General features: G+C 41.2%; 1 protein-coding gene across 3 annotated transcripts; it reads right to left on the bottom strand.

The window, feature by feature from the left end:
* Positions 1 to 4,524: 4,524 nt before the first annotated feature.
* On the bottom strand, positions 4,525 to 13,122 carry LOC133912713 (F-box protein At5g39250-like). 3 transcript variants are annotated; one of them, XM_062355591.1, is made up of 4 exons: positions 12,800 to 13,122; positions 6,606 to 6,651; positions 5,745 to 5,870; positions 4,525 to 5,512 (listed from the first exon to the last, which is right to left on the bottom strand). In XM_062355591.1, the coding sequence occupies exon 4, from the start codon at positions 5,449 to 5,451 to the stop codon at positions 4,699 to 4,701; it is 753 nt and encodes a 250-aa protein (XP_062211575.1). In that variant the 5' UTR covers positions 5,452 to 5,512; positions 5,745 to 5,870; positions 6,606 to 6,651; positions 12,800 to 13,122; the 3' UTR covers positions 4,525 to 4,698. The 3 variants fall into 3 exon arrangements, with proteins under 3 accessions (XP_062211575.1, XP_062211573.1, XP_062211574.1); XM_062355589.1 differs by lacking the exon at positions 5,745 to 5,870; XM_062355590.1 differs by lacking the exons at positions 5,745 to 5,870; positions 6,606 to 6,651.
* Between the last annotated feature and the right edge of the window lie 3,033 nt (positions 13,123 to 16,155).

The raw sequence follows: 16,155 nt of genomic DNA, 5'->3' as shown, positions 1-16,155 counted from the left end.
TGTAGCTAACAATTTGTTCACCACACCTTAGGCAAGATTTGGCAAGGTGATGTGACAATGTGTGGTAATGAACCAAACATGTCATGTGTCTGTTTGTAGTGGTGCCTCAGGTTCACGATTTTTAGTGCCCCAACGACAGTTCAGCAAGACTCCCAAATCATGCTCAAGCATGATTTGGGTGTCTTGCTCAACTTTTGCTGGGGCACTTGAACTTTGAACTCCTTCAATAACAGATGAGTATCTCCAGTGAACTGCACCTTCAATCTCATTCACATCAAGGGTCAAGTACCTGCTTTCAGGTGCATATAACTATTTCAACACTCAAGTGCAGCATCAACTTGTGATTTATGTGAGTCATATATAGCCATTCCTTACTGTAATTTTTATATGCAGTGCTGATCTAACGGGGAACCATGTTGTGCATCAGGTTCTTGAGACAGCAACAAAATAAGAGATAACTATGGTCTATGCAGTGTTCCAAAAAAATTATTGTCATGCACAAATCATGCCTTATATTTGTATGCTGACCATTGATGTCTTTGTTAACATTCAGGCCGTCCAGAAGGTTTCCTCCAACTTCTACATATGGTGCACCTCATGTGAAAATAGGCTAGTTTTTTAAAATGATGCAAATTTCTTATACAATTTACATAGTTCTCAAAAAACCTTAAAATTCCTGAGTTGTAGGTGAGCTTATGTTCTATATTAATTCAAATTTTCAAGTTCAAATTTGATTCCTTTTGTGAGATAAGAAAAAAAAGAAAAAGTTGCGGTGCAATAGCACTATATGACCAACATTTGTGATGTGGTGCTAATGGACCTGAAATTTGTCATCTTTGTATATTGCAAATGAAATTGAGGTTGCTCATGAATTTTTGCATGGATGTACCATAACCTCACTTATAGTTGTGTATTTTTTCGAGAAATTTGAAAGCTTCTAGGTATGTTTTTTTTTGACAAATTTGCAAAATTTCCAACATTTAAGGTGTTTTCGCTCGAGATGCCCTGTTTTATATAAACTGAATCTTTGAAGCTCTAGGATATAATTGAGCATGAACTCCTATTGCTAATCTCTTATTGCTTTTCCATCGACTTCTTGAGCACGGACCACCATTCTACCAGAAGGAAGCTCACCAGTCATCTAATTGGCGGGCATGTGTTAGGCCTAAGCCTCCATATGCAGGTTGTCGAGTAATCTAGAAGGTAAACTGGACACTGTGCCTTTTACATCAGTTCATATTTGGACGTGTTCTATGTATTTATATAGCTTGGAAAGTTGCACCATATTTTTTAGGGACAATTTGTTGGGTACCATCGCAAAAATTACAAAAATTGGAAAATATCATCGGCGTGAGGATGACATATGGGCCCACATGTCATCCTCATATCGATATTATTTTCCAATATGGACACTTTTGTGATGATATCCATCTAATTTTGTCTATTTTTTACGAGTGGCCTCTAATTTAATGTTCATGTGAATTGGAATGCATGACTAGTAAGTATATAAGCTCTTTACTTATCTGCAAAGTACTGCCATTCTACCAGAAGGAAGCTCATCGGTCATCTAATTGGTGGGCATGTGTTAGGCCTAAGCCTCCATATGCACGGTTATCAAGTGATCCAGAAGGTAAACCAGACAATGTGCCTTTTACATCAGTTCATATTTGGACGTGTTTTATGTATTTGTATAGCTTGGAAAGTTGCACTATATTTTTTAAGGGCAATTTGCTGGATACCATCGCAAAAATCATAAAAGTTAGATAATATCATCGGTATAAGAATGACATAATATGGATACTTTTGTGATGGTATCTACCTAATTTTATCTATTTTTTATGAGTGGCCTCTGATTTAATGTTCATGTGAATTGGAATGCATGACTAATAAGTGCATAAGCTCTTTACTTGTCTGCAAAGTACAGCGCTTTTTTTTATCTTTTTGCGGTGAACTTCATCAATGATGTGCTAGTTGAATATTGTTGATTTGCTATGTCTCTTTAGGCTTTTGAAATAAGCGACCTTGGTCAGGAGGTTGAGATGTCCAGGGAGCTTTGCAGCACGATGCTGAAATGTGCTCAGCGACCAGAACGCAAACCGTGTTGTTCAGAAATGCATAGAGCGCGTGGCACCGCAGCGTATAAGTTCATTCAGCACCAGTAGCTTCTGCGGAACGGCCAAGGCGTAGTCCACCCATTCGTGAGGATGTCGTGTCATTCAGGTTGTTCATTTGGCATCATCATTTGATCTGCATTCATCCGTGTATAGTTTTTGTTCATCACCCACTCATTTGTTTACCATCCTAAACTCCCGAGCAAGCGCTGGCGTTCTGTGATGATTCAGAAATCTACCGTACATTGATGTCATAGATTGTGGAAGCTGTTACCAATCGCCGGCAGACCAATTTGGAAACTATGTTGTGCAGGTAAATAACTATACATGGAGTCTAGAGGCATGAGTGAGTATCTAATAATCCAGCTTGGTGTCGGCAGACCAATAATACATGCAGTTTACATTCGGTTTAGTCTTAGAACCAGGTGGGACAAGGGCATGATGATCAACATGTACTCCAACTTGGTGATCCAGACGATGATGGTGATGGCGGGCGAACGAGTGGCAGCTAGGCATGCTGGTGGATGCAGCGAAGAGCAACTTGGACACGCTGATGAGGTACCTACACGGGCAGGGCAGCACGTAGCCTACACCATCGAGGTTCCTCTTCCGCTGCACCTGTGCTAAGCTAGCGAGCTGCTTCTTCCTCCTCCGGATCCCCTCTGCGTCGGTCTGGTCTGTTCTCTCTGCTATGTACCTATCTATACAATGGCCATTGCTGGCAGCTAACAACAATCGAGCTCCATCTGTTGCAAACAGAGATGCAACTCGGCTTTTGTTGTTTATGTTTGTTGGAGCAAGAGTTCGTCTTGCCCCAGCAAGTACGGCAAGAGTTTCTTTTAAGGAGGAGACTCAAGTTTAGAGACGAAGTTTGAGAGGAAGAAACACCACAAATTTATTGATGATAGAAAAATGTGTTACTCTGGGAGGGGAGTATCACTGCGTTCGCTGTAGTGTGTTTCTATTTTTGCCGTTCTGTTGGGTCCCCCCTTGGCGAGGACCATCTCCTCCTATTTATATGGCCATACGTAACTTGGCGTACAAGTTATCATAATGTACAAATATTCGGGATCCAGCTAAATTACTGAACCTTATCCCGGATAACTACCTTCTATCCTGTCGGAAGATAAATATCCATCGTGGTAATTATCGTGGTGTCTGCCCCCTGAGGAGGGCGAGCCGGTTACCGATTGCGACCCGACGCCGCATTGTCAGGGGTGTCAGGATAGTCCTCATCACGCCAGGATGCCAGAGTGGTTCCCATCAGCCTAGACCTTTAATGCCGGTCACTTCCTAGCAAGCAAAGCATGACCAATACTTCCCTTCCAGCAGATCTTTCCAGGGTCTGCTAACTCACCCTGTTGCCTTCGGGAAGGTGGCTTAATCGTCCCGTGACGAGGGCCTTGGGAGGCATAGAACAGGGAGGTGAATGTGTTGGGAAATGGAACCTTAGAGGGCCGGGACTTTGAGAGGCCGAAGTTTCGGAGGACCGAGGCTTCGAGATGCTGTGTTTTGAAAGGCTTCGGGGGTTGAACCGGCAGAGCCGAGAAAGGCTTTATAGGTGCGAACGGATACCATGAAAGGATATAATAATATCAGAGATCGAGCTTCTAACAAAAAATTAAAAGGACCGAAATAGTGATCTTCAACCGTTATCTTCGTACTAGCTTATTTTTCCCTAACAATATTGTTATCTAGGTGGTTGTAAGCGTACAAGTGAGCTGCAGTTGCTGCTTTTAGGTTCGCCAGTCAGTACTCCAGTCGAGAGGCCGGATCGTTATGCATGTAGTGGCGTAGGATGTCACCTGTGACGTCACACATCCACAGAACTCAAGCAAGTCTCAGTCTTAGGGATGTTCGTTTCAGCATCGCGCATCAGTTGGGTATTATTGTATGCAGGCTGCCAGCTGTAGGATTTTTTTTTCTGCATATATATTGTGGATCAGGCCATGTGTTTTTCCCCTGACCTGACATGTCGAGATTGGAGGCAGTACCATGGGAATGTGGCTGCGGTGCAGTCATGAAGAATTCGATATAGACTGCACGAGAGTACTGCCGAAAAAGAAACCGGATCGGCAGAAACAGAGGATGCCGATGAAGAGTCATTTTCTTGACTTCAAAAACAGATGCCGTTTTTGGAAACTCTTACATGGTTGGTCGCGATACCATGCCACCCTTCAACATTGGACGAACGGAGACAGACTCAGCACATTTTCCATTTTTAGACCCAAGGACGATATCACATATTATTTAACTCATGACCAATAGCAGTATAATCTGGTACATGAGAAAAACATCCTAAAAAATGGTGCCTGGTGAAGCAAAGAACATGATCCAAAAGCTAGAAGAAATATGCTTCAAGCATTACCATGTGTTCATTTCTAAAACCGAGAAGACATGAAGATGAGCAACATGATCAGAATCAGAAGCAATTGATGCTCTGCTACACCTGGAGTAACTGGTGCAATTTGTTCCAAGTTTCCAAAAGTAGTTCCGTAGCATACATGCAACAGGAAGAGATGAACCAACCATGAACATGTCTTTACATGCGGCAAATCACAAGAAAAATAAAATAAAACGAAAACTTCTATTTCCAATCAAGCATATCTAAGAGCCACAGAATTTCGGTCTCTGACCTTGCAGCGTCACAAAAATCTAGCTCAATACCAAATACCTCAATGACGTTTGATCCTTTGGACAGGAACAGCAGGGACAACCATGCTCGGATGTCTGATATGAATGGGTTTCTCGGCGAAAACTGGAGGTACTCGTATGCCAGTGCACGCGCTGCATTACTGTCAATGTACTCAAATGTTGATTCATTAATTATGCAAGCCATCTTGTTGGTATCCTTGCGGTGGGCGAGAACAGACACAGTGATGGCTTGCCCCGTAGGGATTGCCAGCTTGGGTTCGACTTCCATCATCATAATGCAGTCTAGGGTATTTATATGGGCAGCAAGTATATCTGGAATGCCGCGAGGTGCGCACTGTAGGCCTGCTCGAAGGGTGCAGCCTGAAACTGCTTGAGAAAAGATGAGTGGCCCATCAAGCCACATATCAATATAAAACACCAGATCCTCAAATGTGAGCCTTGGTACAGGGAGGTGCTGCGTCTTCCGTGGCTTGGAGAAGGTTAAATAGAGTTTTTGGTAGTTTGCATCAGAAGGTGGCTGTTTGCAAATGGAAGGCCATTTTCGTGCGCAAATGCATTTCCAGAAGTAATCGTCCTTCGCAATTTCATGCCACTGACGGCATACAAGCATGCAAAACACTAGGTCTTTCCCGTCCAATAATTGGAAAACAGCCTTGAGAACTTCACCAGGAACTTCATTTTCCATTCCTATTCAAGAAATAAAGGAGATGGAATGTCCTCTACTCCTTCAGGATAGACACAAGAGTCTGAAAAAAGATGGAACCAGCCACGAATTAAAAGTTGATAAAAAAGATGCTAATTACTTCATGAGCAGTCAAACAAAAGTAGCAGAACTACTCCTATGTTCAATATCACCGTAATATGAATTGCATAAAGATGGCTAACAGGGTAAAATGTAGAACACACTTCACAGAGCAAGGACAGATGGGTGCTTGATATGAACAAAATCCATGTAGAATAACAAAATTAAGTGAATACCCAAAATTGTAGACTTCTATCTTTCCATACATAACCCAAGAATGGATAGGATTCTTCAAGAATCTCGGATCCCAGAAGCGCGTGACAAATGTCACAGCAGCCTAAGACTATGGAAGCATCCACAATCTATAACGATACTAGTTTAGAAATGTAAAGTTCCACAGAAGTTACAACTAAATGATTCATGTCTCCAAGTAACCAATTTGATCAAACAATAAGATATGTAACGAGTTTAACGCAAATAATACTAGTAAAAAATGCAAAATATAGTTCCTTGTGATAAACTCAGAATCAAGTGCTCCAACCATGGAAAAAAAAAAAACAGAGAATACAAGAACCATCACCAAAACTAGATGACACGAGCAACATGATTTGGACATAGCACCAAACTGAATTCCACTTATGACACCTCGGAGGTAGAACTTTCGACATCAAGGGTGACATAAGGTCTCATTTATGCTGTTGAGCAATCATTCTCAGTATCACAAATATAATGCCCTTTTAGTGTAGTAAAGCAAATGTTTAAAAATCACTTCCTTTTCCTTTGGTTTGTGGTTCATCAGCTGGCATATGAGTAGATTTCTCAAATGCACAAACCCTTCACCGTCTGATGCATCTGGTACTCACAGTCATTCATAAGAACAATTTTCATCAAACATCACTAAGCAAGTATGCTAAATTTGGGAATAGATAAGTGGAACGATGCTTAATGAAACAGTACATCACCCATCTCCTGAGTTCATTGAACAAAACTTGCATAAAGAAAATATAAAGGTACAACAACAAAGGTAAGAAAGCAATGTTCATATTTGCTGATACGAATAAAATGTAGATCAGAACTCAGAAGATATAGGAACTTACATGAATATCTTGAATGAATATAAAATATCCAAGACTTCACTATCTCCTGCATAGAACATGGAAATCATTATACAAGGCATATCGCGACCAGCTAATTAGAGGTGGCATATCAAGAAACAGGGACGGATTCAACATGGGCTAGGCATGGGGATTCAGTTTGGCCCCACAAACATTGTGGAAGATGAATTCAACGCTATTAGTACCCTTGCCACACAGCAAAAAGATCCGTGAAAAATTGGACATATCGATGCGGTGCCCCTCAGTAAGAAATATTCGGATCTCATTTCTCGCAGGAAAAAAAAAAGATCTTGCAGAACAGAACTAAAATTACAAGTTGGGGCAAACCATCCAAGCAAGTAATGGCTTCCTTACCAAGAAAAAGAAGAAATGAATCCAGGTCCGGATGGATCTCGACTCCACGCTGATGCAATTGAGGACTTTGAGGGGAAGGGAAAGAGGAGGACTGCAAGAGAGAAAGTGTTGGAGGTGGAATGCTTCGCGTGAATGGAAGGAGGCTGGCCAGGACTCATGCGTATTCGACGAAGAGGAATTTCTTGGATGTGGTGTGAGAATTTCTTTGGGACAAACGGGCCGGTGAGACCGGGAGGAAGAGGTGTCACTTGGTGGCCTTGCCTGGACACCGTCACAAGAGAAGGTCCGGAAGGAAGAGGCGTCGCTTAGGGCTGGATGGCTGAAGGGCCACTTTTTTATTTTATTTCGGTGACTACATAATATTTTATCAGAATTTTTAAACACCTTGCCTTTAAAATTAACTTACAACCCAACCTGCTTGTACGGCAAGCCCGCATACGGATAGCAACTCTTTTCCGTTTCCATCCTCGCTTCGTGTAAAAGGGGTAGCCCCCCTGCCCCTCCATTTTTTGCAACAGAAGAAGGGAGATGGATGAGGTGAAAGAAGAAGAGGAAGAAGAAGCAGCCCCCCTTACAAGCTTCCACGGGGTTTGTCACTGGACATATTCGCCTTGTTCCCATCTTCAAGGGTAGCGGTTTCATTGAATCCCCCAGGAAGCCGACTGTGCCCCTTTTGGAATTAGATGCAATGCCACACTGTTACCTTGAAGCCGGCGCCGCCTATACTAGGGTGGTGGTTTCATTGAATAGGGTATTGTCGGCTAGTGCACGAATCTTTGACATAAATAGTTCCATTTTGTTATAGTTTTCCATGTGTGTATTTGGCGGGGAAACTTATCAAGTCTTCTTTTTTTTTAATTCTGGAATTCAGTGGTTCAAGTCTCGAAAGATTGATTATATAAAAAACATACTCTAGATTTGCCTCTTGAAATTCTCTCATAAAAGGATAACCTTATTAGTACACATAAATATACAGTTGCAAAAAGTAGTAGTCAAATGTGCACTTAAAAGACGGTGAAAGTCAATAACGGCAAATAAAAAATAATGACGAGTAATAATCATGGGTTGCAATTCTCTCTCATGTCCCTAATTAGAAGAAATAAAAAGAGATACAGTGCTTTTTTAAAGGATTATTGGTGATACAGTGTTACACAAATGATAATCTAGTTCCCTAATCATTAAATTACTACAAGATATTTAACATCTCACGAGAGTGAAAAAACGTCGGCCGCCTTTCTTAACCGTCGGGAAAACTAGTGGCCGAGGGTATCCCATCAATGATGCTTGTCGGCAAATAAAACAAATTACCCAATGACCAATAGAATTGCATGCTGTGGGTTTTCTACACTTCTCTTAAATTCAATTTGATCTACAAAATCGTCATACGACGTTTTGCAGCAAAGAATAACCTATATAGTCCAAGATACTTGGTATTTTGAAGTTCCTGTGGTTTTCAGAGTGCAATTTAGTTTACCTGTTATGTGTAGGATCAATATGCCCAAGAGTGCAGTACATTGAGTTCTAAAACTTTTTTAACCCTAAAAACTATTACAAGAGAAAGTAACAATCTTAAGCTAAATGTGCACTAATTTCTAGGTGAAAGACATGCAAGCTCAATCAAGCATTGTCCCTATTCTAGCAAAGCAACCAAGTAAAAGGAATTGCAAGAATATAAATGTGGAAAATAAATGTTAGAAATAAATCGCTCAAAGTAAAGAGAAGGGTATGAAGACTCGATTTTTTTCCTGCGATATTGAAGAGTTGGCACTCCCTCTAGTCCTCATTGGAGCACCCGTGCAAGCAAGGGTATAGCTCCATCTTGATCCCACGCAAGAGTCCAAGCATCCTCTAGTGGTAGTCCTCCACTTCAGATCAATGAACTCCCAACCAATACATAATCATTTTGGGGCTTCAACAATCACTTCACCGTGAAGCTCCTTAAGACCAAACACCAACAAGCCATTTAGGTGACGCTAATCGCCAAGAATAACAAGTTAAAAACCTCACTTGATCAAAATCTAAGCCAAAGAGATGATTGGATACACACTAGCAACTCTTCTAGCACTAATGATATTCTTATACCCTGTTTGCCAGAGCTCTAGCTCTCAGTTCAATATCAGATTTTACGTTTGTATGCCAAAATAAAGTGATTTAAGTCTCTATTTTTAGACTAAAATAAAAATAAAATAGCTCATCTAAACACCCTCGGTGTATCCACAGCTCTAGCTCCACAATTTTTTGAAACTAGGAATATCTAGCTCCAAAAATTCTTAGAGATGAAGCTCTACCAAACAAACCCTTAATCTTACAATTAAGGAACCTAAAAGTCACTCAAGTGCTTTTTCTTTCTCTTGACTCTCCAATAATGTAACTGAGCTCAACCACTAGCCAAGAGAGACGAAATGGACCAGGTAGGGAAGTATTTATGACTCCAACTTCCTCATAAAGTTAGTCGTTAACTTTATTTCTACTCACTGGAAGTTTCGATTGGAATTTCAAATTTCCTACTGAAATATTCGGTGAGCAAAAGACCAAACTTCCACGACCATTTCTCAAACAGTCACTTTCCTTCGGAGACAAGCTTCCAGTGCACTCGCTGGAATTTCCGGTCCAAGTTTCTGGTGATCACTGGAATCTTTGGTGAGCAGAACAACTTGAACTTCACCAAACTTGACCCTTACTGTAAACCTATTCCAGTGCAAGTTTTCGATGATCAATGGAGCTTCTGGTGAGTAGAGGGCCCTGATCTTCACTGAAAATCACCCTACTGTAATCATTCTCCGATGCAAACTTTTGGTGCTCACCTAAGCTTCTGTTGAGCATAAAATATCTACACCCTCTGAGAATCCTTCCAGTGAGAAGCTTCCGGTGCACACACCGGGATTTCCGGTGAATAGAAATACCCAGAGACTTATCCAATTCAATCAATCTTTGTCCCAGTTTTGACTTTTCAACATTTTAGGCTTCCTCTAAGCTACTTAGTGCTATACTTGACAATTATGCATCACAACTATCTCTCTACCTTAAACTTGGTCAAACTACTATAATCAACCATTTTATAGTACGGCCAAAGGAAAAACACAGACCTATACTGCTATAAGTGTCTCCTAGTACCAAACAACACTTAGAACTAGATAGTCCTTATCTTTGCACATATCATTTGATCCATAAACATGAAGACCAATTTAGGAGTCGAGAATACCCAAGTATCATCATCGTGACTTAATTTTCAACTAATCTTACAAAACACACATTAGTCATGATGATCGTGTTGTCATTAATCACCAAAACTTGAATTAGAGGCCCAAATGCCTACAAAATGATTCTACAATTTGCCAAAAAAAAAGTGAAACTTTGAGAAACTTCATATGCAATTGTAGGAACAGATTTGTAGCTACTCCACACTGCCAACCTAAACACTCCAATGATAGCCGATAGTTACGCTATTGATGCCAAATATACAGTAGTGTTGCAGTGAAGCAGATCACAAAAGCGCAGTGAAAACCAATGATTTTTCATTGCAGCGAAGCGCATTTCCATGGATATTTGAGGTGCACGTATGACATGTGTAGTCAAAGCCAAAACTTGTGTAATAACATTTGCACTTACACACATATCAAATACTAGAGAGTTCAGTTACACGGATTCAACAGCAGCATTGAGATTTTGCCTCATAAGGAAATCTCAAGCAAAGATTTCTCTAACAAGCCAGTCTAGGCTCGGATACGCAAAATACAATATCAAGAATGAGGGAAGCGCAAACAGCACTGTGATAAGGATGTACAATAACAAGACTGCTGCGCTGGCGGGGATCGCATAGAGCACTATGAGGAGGAAGATGAACACCAGAGGAAATTTGGCAGTCAGGTGAACCAAGAATGACAGGACTTGTGCAGCGAAGCTTGTACCCTCTCTGCATTCAGGAGAGGGGCCCCATGGTTGGCACCATTTGCACTGGAGGACGAAGTATCAACCTGTGGTGGAAGGGGACATCTAATGGGGTTTGAATAACCTGCAATTCCATTTGCCCTACTGCTGGTTGAGAGCCATGCCGTATGTTGCTCAGTTTGAACAGCAGACCGTGATCTTGCCCGCTCGCCATTCATCCCCTCAACCATCCAAAGGAGGAAGTAATTTTTGCGTGGGAATATGATGTTCCCTTTGTAAAGTATGCGAAGTGACAGGAGATTGCACCAGGGGCAACAGATGAAGAATGGTAGCTGGATTGGCACAGTTGGAACTTTGATGACAGCCCACTGAAGGCCTAGGATGCAGTTCTTGCACATGGTGTGGCCACACCATAGCACATAAGGTATGTTCTCGACTATGTTGAAGGACTCCCAACATATGGGGCACTCCAGGCCTTCTTCTCTACTTGTGCATGAGGAAGCCTCGTCATCAGAACACGCAACATTGGAAGAAGAGCAATTTGGAGGACTCTTCCTCCCCAACCTAGACACCCAAACATTTGATGCAAAACCCCACATTTCTGTAACCCAAAGAGTGCACTATCTTTAAGATCCTGAAGATAGATCCCTTAGCGCACTTTAAGCTGCTAGACTGGAACAAACAGCTCCTGTGAGTACATGGATGCAAACTAGAAAAGCTACCATTTACTTCTTTTGCATTGAAAATGTAAAACAAGTATATGTTTTCTTAAAAAGCAAACTGCTTAAACTAACCTATGTCATTTATTTGGATCCATGGAAAACTGGCAAGCAAGTAAACTTTTTGCCCACTGAAGTTAACCACATGGGCCAGCTTTTCCTGGCACATATCAGCAAAGGCTTTTAGACCTACCAAACACATTGTTTTTCAAGGATGGATGAGCAATTGCTTGACCTAGCAAAAGAACCAAACACGATCACTTGTTCATAACTAAGCAAGTTTTACTAAATTTACAGCATGAGTGCACAGGATACTCCATTGAACACAGTACAGAAGAAACCTTGGGCTCTTCACAGAAACTTGACGGGGAAATTGGAAATTTGTGTGACAGTAAGTTGAGATATGGAGCCATATTTTCTTTTCATGTTATATTATATAACTCATATAACCAAGTGGAAAGTATTCAAACCAAGTCCAAAGAAGAACAATAAAGATGTCTGGGGCTCCTAGTTAAAATAATAGCCAATATGAGTTGGAAGATCATGACAATTATGTTCTGTTCCGTATTTCTTATTAAATATAACCTTGTTACATAAAATTTAATTATGTTCTGATTAAAGAAGGATTGTGCAGCTGACTTAAACTCAGCTATAACCACAACTAGTGCAGACGATTCACATATAGCCTAACTGTAATGCTACACCAAAATATTTCAGAAGCAACCAAAAGGACAGACACCAAAGAAGGCACTCTAGAGCGAACTGGTTGAGCAGCACATGCGAAGTGCATTTACATTTATCAGGTAAAATGGCGATATTTTTTGTTCTTTGTTCTAGGTCATAATTTCCGCTGGTTTGAAATAGAATATCATAATTACGCAACAAAATTGACTCTAATAACAAATCCAACAGGCCAACAAAAACCATAACATATCAATATATAGCAGAAATACCTATATTTATAAAATTGATTCAATCACTATAAGTACTTAGATTCCTAGACATACTTTAGAAATTAAATTGGACCTACATGGCTGGATTTCATTGCAATGCATCAAATGAGAAACTCATGATCGTCAATCTCCGAACTGTCGTCCGACGTGTCCTCGTTGAATCGAAACAAAACCACTGGAGAAGGCGAACCATGGCGAGGAGGGAAGATTCGGACCAAAATTATTGAATCGGGTCATGGCGGAAACAAGAAATTAGACCCACCTGCCAGCCAGTGCTCCTTCTCGGCCACCGCTGCTCGTCGGCGCCTGTCGCCTACGATGGACGCCTGCGCTTGGATCCAGCCGTCGCCGCTGTAGATGGCACCGGCAATTGGATTCCCCCGGCGCCTCCGCCGCCACCGTGGAGGACGCCCGAGCTTGGATCCCACCGGCGCCGGCGTGGATGAACGCCTCCGCAGATAGCCGACACGGAGGGCGCCTCCGCTGTGGATCTCGCCGCTGCCTCGTACAGGTTGGTTATTGCGGGAGGGGGAAGCTTCAGGGAGGGGAGAACCAGCAGTTTCCTTCGATACGATAGTGGGTCCCACGTATGGTGCAGTTCACGGGAGTGAATTTATGTCGAATTTTTTATTCACAATAGTTAATATTATTATAATGTTAAATTCAGTAATTCTTAAACTGATTTATGAAAATAATTAATATTTTTTACTCTACCGTGGAGAATGTCCAAATCGTCGCTCTGTTGGACCTACTTACATCTGTGTGGTCTAGACATATCCTTTGACTTTAAGGTGGTAGAGGGCTCGAGCCGCTCCACGCTTTCTCACATGGTGTCTGTCGCCTCTAATTTGTTTAGTCTCTTGAGTGACTGGCGCTACTAATCTAATTATCTCTCTTTATTCTATAATTAGTGACACCAATAAACTTTGTCTCATAATAGCAGCAGATCATAAAAGCAACCTTACTTTGCTCATTATTTGATTAGACCAAAATTGTTGCACGACTCTTTCTTCCTCTCACAATATCGTCATTTTCTTCTCAACAAACACTCCGACGTCGGCACACCACAACATGAGACAACGCACCCAATGACCTAGACCCAACGGCAACATCGCAACATTCAGGTGAGGATTGCCCTAACCCCAATTTCCCATTCGATTTGCAAACTCGATTTCGATCTCATGTTACCGCCTAGAGGGGCCACTCTGATTTATTATCTTAATCTGATAATCTCGAATGATCTGTTAGGTTTGAACTTTGTAGCTTTTGACTCATGGAGATTTTAAGCCTTTGAGGGTGGTTCTTTCTTCTTTGCTGATGTGTACAGATTGGACCGCATTACCACAAGGGTTTGATGGCTTCTAAAGTTCTAATCTTCTTCCATGATGTTAGGTCCACGTAAGAAAATTAGTGGTGGCATTGTGTTGTTGTTTACTTGTGCACATGTGTATGAAGTAACTTTAATTAGTGTTTTACACTTTGATTTCATGAATTGGGAAGGTGGCAAAATTTAATGGAACGGTTCTTAAACAGAAAATTACCATCGGCTAGTGATGAAGGGACTTCACGCAGAGATCACACGCATCAAACATTAGTGTACAGCTCATCCTTCTTTGATATTGTCATCAAAAGATGTAAAATTAGATGAACTTCCTTATGATCTGGCTGATAGAAATAGAGAATACTCGAACATCCTAGCCTTAAGCTACAGATGAGATAAGGAGAACATATTTGATTAGAGGTCCTCATAGACCACAATATGGTTTTAAGTATCTGTAAACACTCATAGTAGGCAAATCATATCGGTTTAACCCTGAATGGTTTAAAGAATATGATAGGTTGGAGACACTCAGTGGTGTTCTCATTATAAGACTCTTAAGAATCTTAACATCTTGTTCCCATCTGTTATTGAAGTTCTCCAATATGCGAAAAAGATGTCCCAAATGATAAAAAGAGACGTCAAGCCTTTGGGCTCCTAGATTATCTTAATGATTTTGATTTTGTATTTCATTTGCACTTGATTTTGATGATATTGGGATATGCAAATGCTTTATCACTTTGTTTGTAAAGGAAATATCAGGATATATTGGAGGCCACGTGTCACGTCCCAAATTCCATAATCACATAATTAAGCATAATTATTCTTCTTAAGCATTATGTTTAATTTTGTGTAATTTTGTTTGATAACTCTAGCACAATTCGTTTCATGTCAATCGGATAAGAGAATCGAATTCGGGAGAGAAAAGAGTGAAATTCGCAGTCAAAATGGCCCCTTTTCTCTAAAGCGTGGGCCCCACATGTAGGCCAACCACTCCCTCCACTTAGGCAGCAGCTCCACCTGCCCCTCTCTCTCTCCACTCCCGTGCTCCCCACCAGCCCCAGCAAGGGAGCAGGCCCCTCTCTCCTCTCTCAAGCACTCTCTCCCTTTCTCCCTCAAATTCGCGCTCTAGGAGTCGAATCAAGGTATGCATGTGGTACCATTACGATCACAAGCTCACAAGGATTCCATTCCTCCAATTTGTTTGCTCATTCCCAAAGGATTTGAGCCGATTTGGATGTCTTTTGGTGTTAGGGTTGAAAAGTGAAGAACGCCGGAATTCTTCGATTTCCCACCGTTTTCTTCATCACCCGGCGGCCACTAACCTTCACAAGTATTGTGGGTAAGTGTCTTAGGCTCCCCATGGTAGTAATTCGTGATTCGATTGGTCGATTTCGCAAAAGAGTGAAATTCATGAGTTTTTGTGAGTTTAACCCTAAATTGAGGAATTGGATGAATTTGAGTTAGGAATAGAGTTTCTAGGTTGTTAAATGAGTTCTAGAACCCTTGAACTAGCTCAAACATGTTCCTTTTGGTTTGGGGAAGATCGCAATTCATTCCGGGCATTTTTCCCCTCAAAACAGTCTAGTTCTGGAGCTTTCCCAGAGTATCCGGCCTTCCTCGGAGTCTCCGGGTGAGCTCCAGCCAAAAATAACCGATAGGGTGCTGCCAGAGAGTCTCCCGGACTCTCCAGTACCCCGGAGTATCCGGCCTTCACCGGAGTATCCGTGGATACTGTTCATCAGCCTCTGCTGATAACTAGTAAAATTCATAATTAATTCATACAAACTCTGAGAATCATGAAACAACTTTTGTTGGTTTCATAATAAACTACTTTATCTATTAAAAATATCCCTAGCCATTAAATATCGAATTAAATTTTTGAGGCTAATTAATTAGGCTTAAGCTTCATTAATTCACCATTAATTCTTTACAAGTCCAAAATGGATGAAACCAATTTTGCTAGTCTTCTTATGACTTGTTCTAGCTAGGAAAAATATTTTCCTACATTTTAAAGTATATTTTCATGGTATTTCATCATTTGCACCTTGTGACTTACATTGTTGTATTTCATTTATACTTATCATTGCACGCGTTATGTTTCTTAGAGCACGCCGATCCATCGATCCCGAAGACCGAGGTCGATCCCGAGACACCACACCTTTGTGAACCAGTGCATCAAGGCAAGCATCTATCATATTGAACCCTGTCAGTTGAATAGAATAAAGTCTAAATATTGATAAGTTATGCTTATGTATAGGTTTGCATGTATAGGAAGTCGATGTCGGGCTTTTATGGGT

This window comes from Phragmites australis, chromosome 3 (assembly GCF_958298935.1).
Source record: "Phragmites australis chromosome 3, lpPhrAust1.1, whole genome shotgun sequence".
Taxonomy (NCBI): domain Eukaryota; kingdom Viridiplantae; phylum Streptophyta; class Magnoliopsida; order Poales; family Poaceae; genus Phragmites; species Phragmites australis.
Note: the sequence above shows the minus strand (reverse complement) of the source record. Positions and strands in the feature narration are given on the sequence as shown.